General features: G+C 37.3%; 1 protein-coding gene across 1 annotated transcript; it reads right to left on the bottom strand.

The window, feature by feature from the left end:
• Positions 1-6: 6 nt before the first annotated feature.
• Positions 7-15197, bottom strand: LOC102303252 (transient receptor potential cation channel subfamily M member 7). Its single transcript, XM_005952568.3, has 7 exons — positions 12887-15197; positions 12030-12109; positions 10802-10840; positions 6990-7197; positions 6361-6574; positions 2390-2514; positions 7-2224 (listed from the first exon to the last, which is right to left on the bottom strand). The coding sequence occupies exons 1-7, from the start codon at positions 12935-12937 to the stop codon at positions 2027-2029; spliced, it is 915 nt and encodes a 304-aa protein (XP_005952630.3). The 5' UTR covers positions 12938-15197; the 3' UTR covers positions 7-2026.
• Positions 15198-15423: the final 226 nt, after the last annotated feature.

Below are 15423 nucleotides of genomic sequence, written 5' to 3'. Positions count from 1 at the left end.
CCAATCACAGCCTAGCAAACGACAACTCTGTCAATGTAGAAGGGAAAACAAAACAAAAGACCCAGCATTTGACTGCTGAATGAGCTCCAGGTTGATCCATACTGTGTCAATGCGTTGCCAAAGCAAGCACGCTTACCATCAGCTCAGGTCATACAGCATAAAAGTGGGCAGAGGCCAAATCAGAAATTTCTGTTTCCGTATCTTCCTTTTGCATCCCTGTATTCCCTCTCCACTAAGATATTTAAATACCCTCACAGGATAATATTTATGTTGTGTTTCCTGGTCTAAAATGCTCCGCTTTTAATTTGTCAAATTTTAATTTTTTATCGATGTAGTTAGATGACAGGTACTGAATCATTTGTTAGACGGTTTCATTTTCTGTCTAAGGTTTAGTGGGGCATGATCACTGATGATTAATTTGTTTTTTTACATTTCATAATCATGTGTTAAAATTATGAAATTACGTGTTAAAAAGAAAATTCACAGACTAGAGGGGGGAAAAAAACTTATACAGGCCAATTCCTTGTGAAATGGACAGTGTAATCAAAGACTGCCTCAACTAAAACCAATCATTAAAATGTTTTTATTCATGTAGATTTTAATGTTTGTTTAGTGTTGGAGCCCATCTGTCTGTTACCCCTTTTGACAAATAGAAAAGTTTGTGAGTGAAGAAGAAAAATTGTAAAAGACTAGATAAATAAATGCAATAGACATAATTATTATCATTAAACCATTGTTAATATTGACTACAGACAGATGTCTGTATACACGTGTGGTGAATGATGTTTGTGTAATCATACCATTTGTGATAACAGAAACAGAAGAAAAAATATGGCATAAAAATGAACAGAAGACCAAAACCCAAATAATTAAACAAAAAGGGACACTATAGCGCTTTAGATCTCAAGCCATTTCAGTCTATGTTCGTTTAGAAGCCGGAGAAAACTGCTAAGGAGTGGGGAGATGCAGCAAATGATTGGTAAAATACTCTGTGAGTGAAAAGGAAGTGATTCAGATTTGGGTTGGGGAACTAGAAAAGCAATTGGGTCACATTTTTGTTACAGTAGAGTTTTCATCAATTATATCTTTTCTGTGATTTATATAGCTTCTTTGATGTACCGTTTTCAGTTTTTTTCCTTCAATTACTTCGCATGGAAACTGGTCATTGAGTCCACTGTCCATCCATTTAAGCTGTCTGCCTTGGCATATTGTATATGTTCATTATGTTTATAATGTCCAAACTTGGTGACATTCAGTGTAGGATGTTATGTTACTTTTTTTTTTTTTTTTTTAATTTCCAGTTTACACAGTGAGATGTGATGCTACTGACAGGGGGGGGTGTAGTTCTAGTCTCGTCACCATGAAATTCATCTGTTCTACGTTCCTGTATGCTGGAAACGACCAGGGTGTCCCTATTGCTGCTTGTTTTCAAGTCCAGAATATAGTTTCTTTCATTTTACTTTCAGCTATGATAATGTTCAGTTGGGTGGTGAGAGTCAAGGTTTGTAGTGTATTATTATCATCTTTGACCAGTGCTTCTTTCTGGCCCTAGTTAAACTCCAGACTATCACTTTATGCTTGAAACACATTATGCAGGATTTCTATTAAAGAGTCTGTTTAAAATCCAGATAGTGTTGGTTCTATGGATAAGAGCAAAATTTGAATCTGGTAAAGATTCAGGAGTGTTTAGCAATTTATGTCAGAGTCTTTTTAGAGGTTTGTGAACCAGCCCTGGTTTTCTTTTCTTGTGTTTGTTGTTAATGGTAGAAGAAGTGACTGATTAATTTGTCCAACTCATAGTTCCAAAGGTAGTGCGAAGTCTGAGATTTTTGAATATATTTACAGTGCAATGTTGAGTCTTGTGTCAATCTCACAAGTGTGGCATTCATGGACACATCACACAGTCTTCACCTGCACCAGAACAGCACACATTCAGCTGCAATGGGACTTATGTATGTTGATATCGGTTTGTGTGTGTGAGTGTATGCATGCTCTTTTGTTGCAGCACTAAGCATGTACTTTTACATTAATGACCAAAAAAAAAGTTCTTACTGGCATGTATTTTTTGGAGGTTGATATGCTTCTCCAGTTCCCGCCGCAATGTTACTTCAGCGCCATACTTTCCCACCGTCCCATCATCCACAAGGAGGAAATGGGAATGCAGGCTGTTGAGAACGTTTAGTTTGCTGAGAGGATTCAGTAGTGTCTGATATGGAGCAATAATCTGCAGTGTGGAAAAGAGCAGCCATTAACAGCAAGAAAAGTAAAGGGAAAAAAGGAGACTATACACACATATATACATATATACATATATCTTTATATGCACACATAAATTACAACTTCTGTGGCGCATTAACATTCAGGTTAGTCACAATAAGCTGCATCTTACGTCTCTGCCAATGAGATCGTTCCTGTTTTCAATCACTCCCCAGGGTGCAATCCCGATAGTGCAAATTTTCTTTGATGATCTTGAACAGTGTTCTTTGAGAGCATCTCCCACATGTTTTGCTACACCTTCAGAAACAAATAAAAAAAGTAAGCTTTTATTCTTTCTTTAAAAAAGGTTTCCACTGCTAAATATTCCTTATTATTATTAGAAATAAAACTGTCCACCCAAGTCACATATCTCAGCATAATCTTTCACCATTAAAAATGCATTTTATAGATATATTTAATCAATGTTGTGAAAAGAACTGGACAACCTCCATCTGACTTTCAGACACTAAAAACATTGGATGAGTTAAACTATAATACATCATATCAGCAGATTTATGAAAGATGCCTAAAGGATGCTCAAAATCTACCTACTAACAGTCTATATTTAAAGTAACCTTGACAATAAGGTTGGGTGATATGTAAAATGTTTCCAACCGACATTCATCAGGCCAATAAATGACAATAGGCGATATATTCACCTGACTTTTTCGTGACATTTTGATGGGCAGAGCTTATTTGCGCGTTAAGAACATAGAAGAAGTCCAAACATGGAGGGCTTAGGTGCAGTTGAATGAGTTTTAGTAGATATTTCACTTCTTTATTTTAGATTTTAACTTTTAACATTTGAAGTGGTTGTCGCCACAATCCGCCACACTTTTCAGTCACACTTCCTTAGTTTTTCTGATGTTAGTTTGTCATGCTTTAATGATATGTGAACATCTTTTGTACATGTTTTCATATGATATTTAACATCATTTTGTTTTAAATGTTTTTCTTCTTCACTGTCTGTCTGTATAATAATTAATGTTGCTAATGCACGATGTAAGGTGCTGCACAGTAAAGCAGCATGATTCATTATTGATGAATGTGATAAGTGGTTTAAAATGCGTTTGTTACTAATTTTGGTCATTTTCTATTAAACAGTTCTCAAATTTAACTAAACACTTCAGTGTTTCTTAGCTTTAGACTAGTTGTGGATTACTGTGCTTTTCCATAGAGTCATGCTTTTACTTCACTGCCAGTGTATTTGGGATCATTCTGAAAAACCAAAGCCATTGCCAATCAGATGCTTTCCAGATGTTATTGCATAGTGAATCAAAATCTGACTACTTTTCTGGGTTCATCATTCCATCAATTTTTACAAGATCTCCAACACTGAAATGCAGCCCAAAACCTCCTATGTTTTACAGACGGCTGTAGACATTCACGGTTGTGCCTCTCTCATGCCTTCCTCTATGTATAATCATCACAATTTAAACCAAACATTTCTAATTCAGCACTCTATAAGGCCTGTTGCCACTGATTTTCAGTTTGCATACTTTAGCCAGTTCTCTCTGTTTCCACTCCTTTAAAAATGGCTTCTCGACAGCCACCCTTCCAACTGAGAAAAACTCCAGCGAAGCTTCAGTGAACAGTAGATGGCTCAACTGAAAGGCTGGATGAATTTTCCATTTCTTTAAAGACTGTTGATCTGCTACAGGAGATTCTTTTTTAAGACCTGCTACTTCTTTTGTCCTCCATTTGTCCAATCTTCTCAATTTTTTTAAGGACCATGCACACAATGTCAAGACATGCTAAGGTTTGGGCTAACATTTCTTTGAGAACTACCTTGTTGGTGCAAGAATACAATTCTATGTCCATCAAACTGTTATCTTTGGCCTTTTTCATAGATTCACCTAAAGAAATAAGAGAAAATTAAGCGTTTTAAAAAGCCTAAACCTACAATTTAGATTTGTATGGTTAATATTAGTTCTTTGCTAATTTGTCTGTTGTGTGCAGACACAACACTGGTCCATCACCTTTTTTAATACTTGAATGATTCATAGGTCAGATTTAATTGGCTTAACAAATCTGTTTGGGGTTGTGTGAGAAAGGCCAACTGGCATAAAAATCTGCCAAATCATAAATGCAGAGCTACCCGTTGTGGCGACCCCATGGAAATAGGGGAGCAGCAGATGTAGTTTTATTAAGTGATAAATCTACCATTAGTTTATGTTTTTCAATTTTCTCTCATTCTTAGACAAAATAACAGCCCATGTTCCTCTCTTGTTCTCTGTTCATTAAAGTACATGCATTGCTGTCAGGTAGCAGAGTCCAAATAAATAAAAATAAGTCCAAATAAAAGAAACAGAAAAAAACCCCCAGAGTGTTAATGACCAAAATGCCACTGATGGGACCAGCTCACAACAAGTACATTAGCCCTGGAGTTGTTTGTGAACCACAATCCTCACTTGATGGATCCTATAAATTCAGCAGTAATTTGTGAGCCGGGAAACCATCCCAACTGGCCAAAGTACCAGAGATGGATTAAAAGTAATCACTGGTCTGAGTAATTGACCCTGTGAGTAATGATTTAAACACTATGATCAGACCACAACATCTTAACGCCACACTGTGGCTGCAAACACACATCAGCCTCGACTCACAACCAAATGACACGGTTAGAGAACTTCTGCTACATCAGCGAATCACCATTAACGGGCTGTTTATTTGTGTAGGATTGCATGGCTAAGAGTCTTCCAAAGAAAAATGCCTTTTAAGTATTTGTTAATATATAGAAATTATAATTATTATCATTAGAATTAAAAATTAATAATAATAATAATAATAATAATAATAATAATAATAATAATAAAAAAGCATGTTTATTCAGATATATTAATAAGTGTATTTTTCATTATACCAAGAATCCGCTGACTCAACAAGGAAATTTTACATTTAATTAGGTTTGTTGTAATGACCAATTTCTCCTATGCGAGAATAGTACAGGTAACTGTCGAGTGAATTCACACCAAGTAATGTCATATATATCTTGCCTCTTTCATGCTCCACCCAGGGATCACCCTTCCCCAAACCAAAGCAGAGTATTTCTAGTAGAAGACCATTTATTGTGTGCTATATGCGAAAAAGATCATCTTCCACCCAATCAAGCATTGTTGGCAATTCATTTGAAAACCAAAAGGATTTCAACAACAGATATCTTCCTATTGGTCAAACAATTGATGGGCGTTACCTTCATGAGAAGCTACATCAAATATGTTCCAGGACTGACAATCATTTTCTAGCAGCACCAAAAACAAACTACCCATAAAGTTCTGTAACCAGTTTGAACTTGCCAAACCTAATGGAGGCTGCTATGCTTTCAGCATTATGATCAACTTTTGGTTTTATTTCTAACACATTTTGTCTAATCGCGCAGCATTCAGTGATGGTTTCAGTGGTTCCATCCACCAGTAGCAAAACTAATGAAGCCTCCTGTCTCATTAAAACATAAAGATGATACCACAATGGTCAGTCACTGCTGAGAATATGAGGCCTATTAAGAGCTATTCCTCAGAGTTCTTGTGCTGAGGGAATAAAGATCCATTTGTGAAAACCACATGAAAATGTTCTTCCCGAGACTCTGATTTCAGTATAAAAACAAAGCTATAATGATTTAATATCCTTGAAGTGCAACTTGTTCAAAATGTATTGAGGCCAGTAACACTGAAAAGGTAGAGTCCACTCAGTGCACTGTGGCTGATAAAGTTAATCTACAGATAACGCAGTTTCTTCCCGCTGAGCACATGTTAGACAGGACTTCCTTTCCACAATGACTGAACAACCTGTTAAACATGAATCTGCAGCTTTTGTAAAAGAAGAGTTTGATCATTAACAGTCTGATTTATATAATTGTTAGGTTTCTTTTGGAGAAACAGATTTAAATATTTTTTAATATACATATAAATGTACATTGTGAGAATCTGGACATAAAAGTGTAGATTTCCAATATTTTCCCTAATTTCAACAAAAATAAAATGCCTTTCCTCATTTAAAAATCAATCTGAATTGCAAGACCTTTTAAAAAAATGATACAACACACAGAAGAACTTTGTCCTTTCCACAGTATTTCAAAAAGAACATAATGTTTCTCTGATTATTTACCTGTGTTAACACCACCGGTGAGAATCCAGGCCCCGGTGGTGACAGCAGCTTTGATGAGGCCCTTGCCGATCACCTGCTTAATGCGGGGGTGCAGGTCAAAGTTCTGAACTCCTCCGTGGACAGAAATGAGGATCTTGGGAAGCTCCATGTGCCACTCCTTTAGCATCAGTCGTAAAATGCTGTCTGGCCTCGTGTCATGGGACAAACGTACATACTGTCCACAGTTTCACAAACACAAGAAAAACATGTTAGCGTAACACACAACAAAGAAAGGATGGGTCACCACACACAATAAATTTGTGTTTGGATTGAAGAAACTTGCCTTTAAATATTATAGAGAGTGAAGTGCCACGGAAAAATAAGCTAAAATCAATTGAAATACACAATCTGCACTATTTATCAAACCGTTTTTGATCAAACTGTTTTGTTTTTTTATTTCATCAAGTCGAGCCTAAAGTTGTTTACCTATAAAACTCCAAGACCAAGGATATCTATGTAGAAGTCACCACACCTTAAATACAGTGATGGAACACCCGCCACCCCAACACAGTTTCTATATTAATGTTAAATTTAAAAAATAAAATAAAAAAAAAGTAAACATGAGACAGCAAAGGGGATTAGCCCCTCACCTTGGCTCTGTATGAGTGAGACCCTCCCTGGAAGTTGATGACACCATAGGCATCAGTGGGTCTGGCCTCTGTGTGTTTTTCCACTGACCACTCCTCCAGCTCGGGCATAGGCACATTGGAGCTCTCACCCAACTTCACATCTGAGTACTTGGTGGCCAAGCTGGCTGTGAAGCCAGCATGTTGGCGCACCAGCCGCCCACAGCAGCACCTTAAAAAAAAAAAAAAAAAGCCAAGATGAATTTTTCAAATGTTTGCAGTTTCAATTATTATTAGCCATGATACAATTTTGAAGAAATAAAAAGAATAACAGGAAACCAGTAAAACAATTACAACAAGAGTTTTCAAAAGCAGAACAATAATCTAGAGAAACAAACAGTACAAGGAACAGGAATCCATGCCACACCTGATAAATATTCCTGAAGTGTTTTTCGGAAAACACTGCACTCTTCAACTGAATATTATGTTGAACTATGAATGTGAGCCTATTATTTTTTACATTATTTTCTATAAACACACATTGCGACAATGTTGGCTCCTCAAAATAAACATTGCTGCAGTTTCAAATCATGCCAGCCAAGTATAAGTAGCCACTATAAATCAACAAGTTCAGGCTTTAGGGGGAAAAAAACCTAATCTAAGATTTCCTAACATCTGTATGTGTATGAGACAACACTGTCATGTGAGGCACACAGCTCTGGCTGAGTACAGACGCCCTGTCCACCTGCAAAGCAAACCTCCTGTTTGCAATGGGCAGCCAATCAAAAGCTGCACAAAAAGGCAGAGAAGCTAAAGCGGCACATCATCACTAACAAAAACTGTTTACATGTGCATAGGATCCCTTGTTCAAAATAACATCTTCCCCCAATAGGCCAGAAGATGAGATTATTAGTCATTTATTTATATATATTTTTTAAACAAGCCCCCCCCCAAAAAAAAGCCAATTTAATTACAGAACGTACTCCAGCTAGATTATTAAGAATATAGGATAATTAATTTGTTTATATACAATTTATATTTAAAAAAAAAAAAAGCTTCAGAAATAGCAGTAATGGAGAATAGTATTGGAGTGCATGCTGTGTTAGATATAGCAATTTATGTGTTAGTTTTCATTTTAACAACTTCTTAAATTAGTTGTGCTATGACTGTGCAAAACAAACCAGCGATGAATGGGAGCAGTTCAAACCCATTCCTTAAGATTATAATAACCTTTAATGTAGTACTTCTAGTGACATTTTAATCAGGAAAAAAAACCTACTCATTAGTGAGGGTTCATTTAACCTAATCTGCTTCACAGTTGAATTAGTTGGTGGAAACATCGTCACAGGTCCAAAAATGACCCCAGGCCATTGGACCATTGATTTTGTCAAACCCTGCATTAATAGTAATGGCATTCAGGTGTACAAAGAATTCTCAGGTACTACTCAGCCGCCTGGGACATGTACTGTATATTTAGACTTAGTCAATCAGTGCAATATTGCATGAGTTTTTTGTCATCTGTATGTTTAAGACCCTTTTGCAATAAAGTAAAGGTGCAGGTATTTGAAATGATTGTACAATTCATTGGACTATTGGACCTAGTTTTGCCTTTTTTTAGTGTTTTCTGGTTATAACTCTAGCACACAACCTTCACAATCTTTCAAAGCCTCTTAACATAGTGTGGCAGAAGCCAAGACAATGGAGACAGCTTTAAATAAATAAGAAGAGTAAAACAAATTCAGCAAAACAAATTGTCCTTTTCATTTACAAGATCGACCCCCCCTGGAAGTCTGGCTCTGTCTACCTGTGACATAAAAAGAGAAGTAGGTACCCGTATTTCCTCTTTTGCAGCAATATGGGATATTGCTTATATGGGGGTATAGTGCAAATGTACTCGATATCATTACATAATCTTAAAATAAATATAAAATAAAACACATTCACTGAAATCCAGTTCTCATAACGGCTCTTTAAGCTGCTACTTAAAGAGGGTACAACATATTGGCCCCATTGCCGAAGTTTGCTACCTGGATGAGAATCTGGTTTTGTTTTTCAAAGCCATACCCTTACACATGTCATTCTTTATACTTTGTAATAACAACTTCATGACACTGATGTACCCCATTCTTTTTACAGCTGAAATCTTGATTATAATTTCTGTGTTATAATTCTAGCTCCACCAAAATCAATCAACTTGGGTTGATATTCTGTCTTTCTCCATTAAAATTAAACTTCCAAAAAAATAGGGGTCTCATTTCTTTGTAAGTGAGCAAACTTACTTAGCAGGGTATTAAATGTATTAATTACAATTAATTAATTGTAATTAGTAAATTAAAATTAATGAGCTGTATTTCATTCTCACAAAGCAGCTCTATAAGTAACAAGACAAGTCAAAGTCATGCCCAGCTGACACAAATTTATTGTTACTATCATTCATCATTTATTCATTACTATCAAGACTTGAACTTCCAGTTCATGGTCAAAGGTGTAGTAACTGGCACTTGCTTTGGGGCGCTAAGCTTAATCCATCTGGGAAACATGTGGGCAGAGTATAGCATTGCTTATGAACATCTCCTCATTCTGTCATACAAGTACAATGGCCACAGTGAACAAATCAGTCCTCCATTAAGGCAACTCGTTTAAAGTGACACTAAAAATAAGCTTGGGTTAGATTTTGGTCTCACCCGTTTCAAAATATTACACCCTTGTCACTAAAACACCATCTAGACGAACCCTGAAATTATTAACTGATGGACTAATGTTAGGATAAATTTAAATGGCTCTCACATTTCCTTTTCCGCAGGAGAATTTCTTATGCTTCAGCTCTTAAATCGCAGTATTATTGACCCACGAGACAAAAAATAAATAAAAATACATATTATTCTTATAACTTAACTATGTGAGTTATCGGAAATGACCATTCCACTACAAAAAAACCCCACATCAGCTAATCTTATTGTGCTGATATATGCACACAGATCCTGACAGTTTCAGCTGTGTAAGGCCAGGATCATCTACTCATTATTGTGGGTATACGTTTTTGGGTTTGTTTGTTTTTTTGCATTTCCATGACTTATTGTATCTATAACATCAGTTAGCACTGCACTGTTCAGGACTTTGTGAGATAAGCAGATGCTGAGTTTATGTTGGAACGCAGTTGCCCATTGATTTAGACAGTGAGTTCAAAATAACTGCCTGGAGGGCTGCAGAGTGGCATGGCTTGGCTTCTAGAAACATTTTAATATTCTCCACAAGATGTGTGCCAAACATTGCCAGACAGGATTCACTGGCAGGGACAAAGGTGATCTAATTCACAGCCTCTTTACTTCTTTCTCCAGTTCCATCATTTGTCTATCTCCCTCTCGTGTCAGCCAGATGTTGACACCGGTCTCCCTTAAAGCTTCTGCCTGGGTGTGTAACTGCAACAGTATTGTGGTACTTCAAACCGAGGCAGCAAGCTACTAAAACATATACACAACTGAAATACTGGACACACTTGGTAAAAGTGTGTCCAAGATATGAACCATCTACAGATCAATGATGACAGATTTTTCTAAAAACAAAAAAGCCTAATTGTTTATCATTATTGAGTCTGAGCTTTGTTTTCTGTCTTCCTCTACTAGCCTTAGGGGAGAATACGCATCCTAACACATAAAGCCTGGAATTTAATTGTTTCCTGGTAAAGGTTGTTGTTTAGTTGAATTTCAAAGGAATTGCAAAGAATTTACCTCTGGGGGTTTTTCTGATGTAAAGCAGCTGGTTAGGCATGGATTCTGCCAGGCTAACCCTGTCAGATAACAGAGAATGAGTCGAACAACAAGCAAACAAATACTCACCTGACGAGCTGCTGGCAAATCTGGCATCCTGGAAGGCATCTGAAAGAAATGCCACAACAACTCAGTCAGTGCGAATATAAATAAAAACAGAATAGATAAATCTGAAGAGTATTTCCGACCATACACGACGGTTCTAAAACAAGACTAATGTGAGGGTTTGATTTCTCCAAGTCTGGAGGAAGTTCTCAGCAGAGAAAGTTCTTTAAGGACATTAAGGAAGGTTAACTGTCTCCTGGGCAGACAGCCCGGTTAAGTTGGCCTTTAACCAAGAGACAGTTATGAAACCTTCCAAAGGGACTCACTTTGATCACAGTCACATGCCACACTTTGACCTAATGTTAAATGAGCCTGTGTTCACTAACACCTCTGAATCATTTAGCAGAAGCCGCACATACAGCAGTTAACAGAGAATAACCAGTTCGCAAATAATTGATGTAAAAGAAAACACAGGAAAACGAGTCACCCATCATTATTGTGAGTTTACAAGAAGAAAGGAAGACATCCAAGGACTGTTTAACTGTAAATATAAGCTGCTGGTGGGAACATAAATTTTTTTTTTTCTTTTTTTTCTTTTTTTTTTTTTTTAAAAATCACCTTTTCCTTTCTCGTTTCTCTGAAAGTGGATGAGTATTTATAGCAACTACTGCCCCTTTAACAGAGCTGTTTGATGTTTGTCATGAACACAGTGTGGATAAGTGGCCTTCATGACACGCCAAGCCAAGAAGACGCCTGCATATAATTTCAACACTGCATTGTAAGATTCCAGTAAGTCTGCAGAAAAATACTGTGTCAAAAGACCTAGACAGACAGACAGACAGACAGCTATATATCTCTCTATCTACACACATAAAAGATTCCTAGTCCAATTCTCACTGTGAGGATGACATTTTATTACTTTCACACCGGTATAAGGTAGATACCTGAAGCTGGGGTATAAACATCATATCAGAGCTAACAGTGCTAATATTGCTTTTTTTTTTTTTTTGGGGGGGGGGGGGGGAGATCCCATCCCTAAGATTGAAAGAAGTCACGATCCACAGGTTCATCACTTGCTTAACCCCACACTTAAATCTGTAATTTTATTGACAGACATAAACATTAAAACAGACTCATTTTGCCTCTGGAGAGTAGTCGTTATGGTTTGGGCCTTCTTTAACTCACACCATGCAATTACGCCGTTTCCATGGCTATCACCAGCAGACTCACTACAGTAGGTCTAAGCACATACCTGTGGGGGTCCTTTGACACTGGAAGTATGTACACACATTCCCTCTTGGTGAAAGTGCTTTCTATCCAGGATTTCTGGGACTGTGAACAAAAAGAAAGAGTTGTGAGCAGCGGCAGCTGAGGTCTCTCATGTTTAACAGACTCAAATGCAATTCAAGAAAAGTATACATAAAAGATACGTAAAGAAAAATTTAATGAGAATAAAAGCCAAGTATGTTTTAAGTTATTTATAACAATGTTAAATAATAAACTTCAAGACATCTTAAAAGGCTAAAAGGGATGTTGCACCCCTTAATACAGGATTTAGTCTATAACAATTTAAGGGGATTAGAAGGTTTAACACAGGAGAAAAATGAAACAGTCATATAAAATCATGACAAAAAGAACTGACGAGGAACACCAGTTAGAGGCATCTACCAAACAGTATAAACAGCCTTCTAATTCTACAACAGCATTTTTCTCGTAACAAAGGTTTATGGTGAAGGAATTTTCATTTAATGCCTCGTGCCTTATTGTTCCCCTCCAGAGCAGCTCAGAGGAACCCAAGGGCGATTAGCACTATTAATCTCTTCAGCACAAAGAGGGGAACCTGCAAACACCTTCTCCAAAACATTTCAACAATTCCTTAAAATCTGACAAAAGTAGCAGAGCAACATTTTCTCCCGGAGGTCACGTTAAACATTTCTCAATATCAGCATGTTGTTTGATATAAACTAAACAGAAGCATCTTAAATTCAGGATCCGAAGTTACATCCAACACAACAGGATTTAAATCTGCCTCCAGAAAATACTGAAAACATGTCAATAAGCATGTCGTCCCACATCTTGACTAGTGACAATAAGCAACCAAGTTTGTACCTGGATGTCCTCCTCTTCATCTCTGTGTTTAAGGGCTTTGTACAGAAACATACCAGGGCTCCTTCACGCATCTCCTGGACAAACCACAACACCCACAGCCTCTCCCGAGTCCTGGGTCATCAGCAGCAACTCACTGTGCTGTTAGATCTGCACGCAGTTTCCATACAGGTCTCAAAGTCTACAGCTGCACAGTTACCATACAGACCCAGCTCGAGTTAAACGCTGAGTGATCAGTGAGAGGTTGCAGCCTCCAAACTCCATCCACAGTTAATCTGTAAGAAGCCACTCAGGGGGCAGATGAATGTGTCTGAGACAAACTAGATATTATACTTAGGCTGGAGAGAAAGAAGTGAGGGAGGCAGGGGTGTGGGAGAGGATTAGTGGATGGGCAGAGACCTCAGTGATATATACCTAGTTGGCTACTGACAACACACCACCAACTGTGATTCATGCAGTACACACAAAACCTCTCCCAACAACTCAGGCACTACAATTAGTCTTTAAGAAACCTCCTTTACTTTGATACTCATTTACTGGAGAACAGCATAAAAAAAATGCCAGGATTAAATAAAGGCAACTAAGTTTAAACAAAAAGGTCCCAACATGGATTAATACACCAACTTAACGAAGATCCTGAAAATTAATACGGGTACAAGGGGGTCCAAACATTATTGTTCAATTTCCACTTCTATGTCAATAAAATATAAAGTAACATTACCTTTACAAAGAGATTTATGTTTACACAAATGCCATTTATCATATTCAGCTGTTTTTTTAACATAATCAGAACTTCTTTTTTTTTTCTTTTTTTTTTTTAAATCAGTCCTAGCAGTTTGTGGGGATGGAGCATTCAGGTGTGTCTTAACATAATGCCAAGATGGAAAGACATCAGCAATGATCTTTAAAAAAAAAATCAATTATTACTGTCTATCAATCTGTAAAAGGATTATAACGCAATTTCCAAACAATATCAAGTCCATCATTCGAGTGGAAAAAAAAAATCATGACAGCTGTTAATATTCCCAGCAGTTGAAATTCACCCAAAATGAGACAATGTTCAGAGAAACAGCACAAAAAAAACAAAAACAAAAAAACAAAAACAACAACAGCAACATCTCAGACTCTACAGGCCTCGGTTAGCATGACAAATGTTAAATGTCGTGGCAGTATAATTAGAAAAAGACTGAACAAGTTATAGGGTGTTGGGCAGGGTTGCCAGTAGAAACCTTCTCTCTAAAAAGAACATGGCAACACAGCTTAGGTTTGCAAAACTGCATGTGAACAAACCACAAGACTCCCGTAACTGTCCGCTGGACAAGACCAAAGTAGACATGTTTGGCTGGAACGCACGACAGCACATTTGGCAAAAACTAAACAAGGTATCAGCGTAAACACCTCATGCCAACTGTCAAGCATTGTGGTGGAGGGGTTAGAATTTGATTGTTTTGCAACCACTACAAGCTGCACCTGGGTAACTTGCGGTCATTGACCGTATTAACAAAATAGTCTCGAGTCAAATATGACAGCATCTGTCTAACAGCTAAAGCTTGGCCCAAATTGGGACATGCCACAGGACGATGATCAAAGCACTCTAGCAAATCTACAGCAGAACGGTATAAGAGAAAAGAATAAAGTTGTTGTGATGGTCCAGTCAAAGTGCAGACCAAAACCTAATTGAAATACTGTGGCAGGGATATTAAGAGAGTTGTACAAAAACCTCAATGAACTGAAACAATATTGAAAAGAAGAGTGGCCCAAATGTTTCCACAATGATGTAAGAGCGATAAAGAGTGATAAAGTCTTAAAGCAAAGGCTTACTTCAACTAATTGCTTCAGTTAGGGGTTGTTTTTTTTTAACACTGCTTTTTCCATTTTGGCTTCCTTTTTGTCGACTAATGATGTGGTATAATACATCATGCACTGTTGTTCACCTGAGGTTGTATTTAAATAATTTTAAATCCTATTATGTGCTGATACATTAAAATCTTTGAATAGAAAGACTGTGTACTTTTTCACGGCTGTATGGGACAACCACTCAAGCAGTATTTAGTTAGAAAGAAACATGTTACCGTTATGCCATTACCATTTTCTGCAATTCACTAATATTCGTTTACTAAATTTATCACATTACAGTTAAAAATCAAACTATTGTGTCACTACTTGTGCAACACTCTTCAGTTATCTGCAGAAGGGAAAAAAGGTCATCCAATATGGTTTTTCTCCTTTCACTATAGCTCCTGCACAGGGAGAAGAAAATGATACCATTGTCTACAGCTTTTGACAGTGGCGATATGAACATTACTTTGAGTTACAAGTAGAGCTGGGCGATAGAACGATAACGATATGTATCGCGATATAACTTTTACTCGATAGAGAAATTAAGCTATCGCGATAGACCTCGCCGCTCTTGTCCTCTTAAAATAAAATAAAAAAAAAAAAAAAGGTCAGCCAATCCAAACTAAGTAGCGCAGAGCCGAACCAATCACAGCCGCAGCGTCACGTCGCGTGACTTGTTACGTACAGCACAAGTGCCAAGC

This window comes from Haplochromis burtoni, unplaced genomic scaffold (assembly GCF_018398535.1).
Source record: "Haplochromis burtoni strain Fernald_Lab_line unplaced genomic scaffold, NCSU_Asbu1 Contig_1830, whole genome shotgun sequence".
Taxonomy (NCBI): Eukaryota; Metazoa; Chordata; class Actinopteri; order Cichliformes; family Cichlidae; genus Haplochromis; species Haplochromis burtoni.
This window is presented reverse-complemented; position numbering and strand designations above follow the sequence as displayed.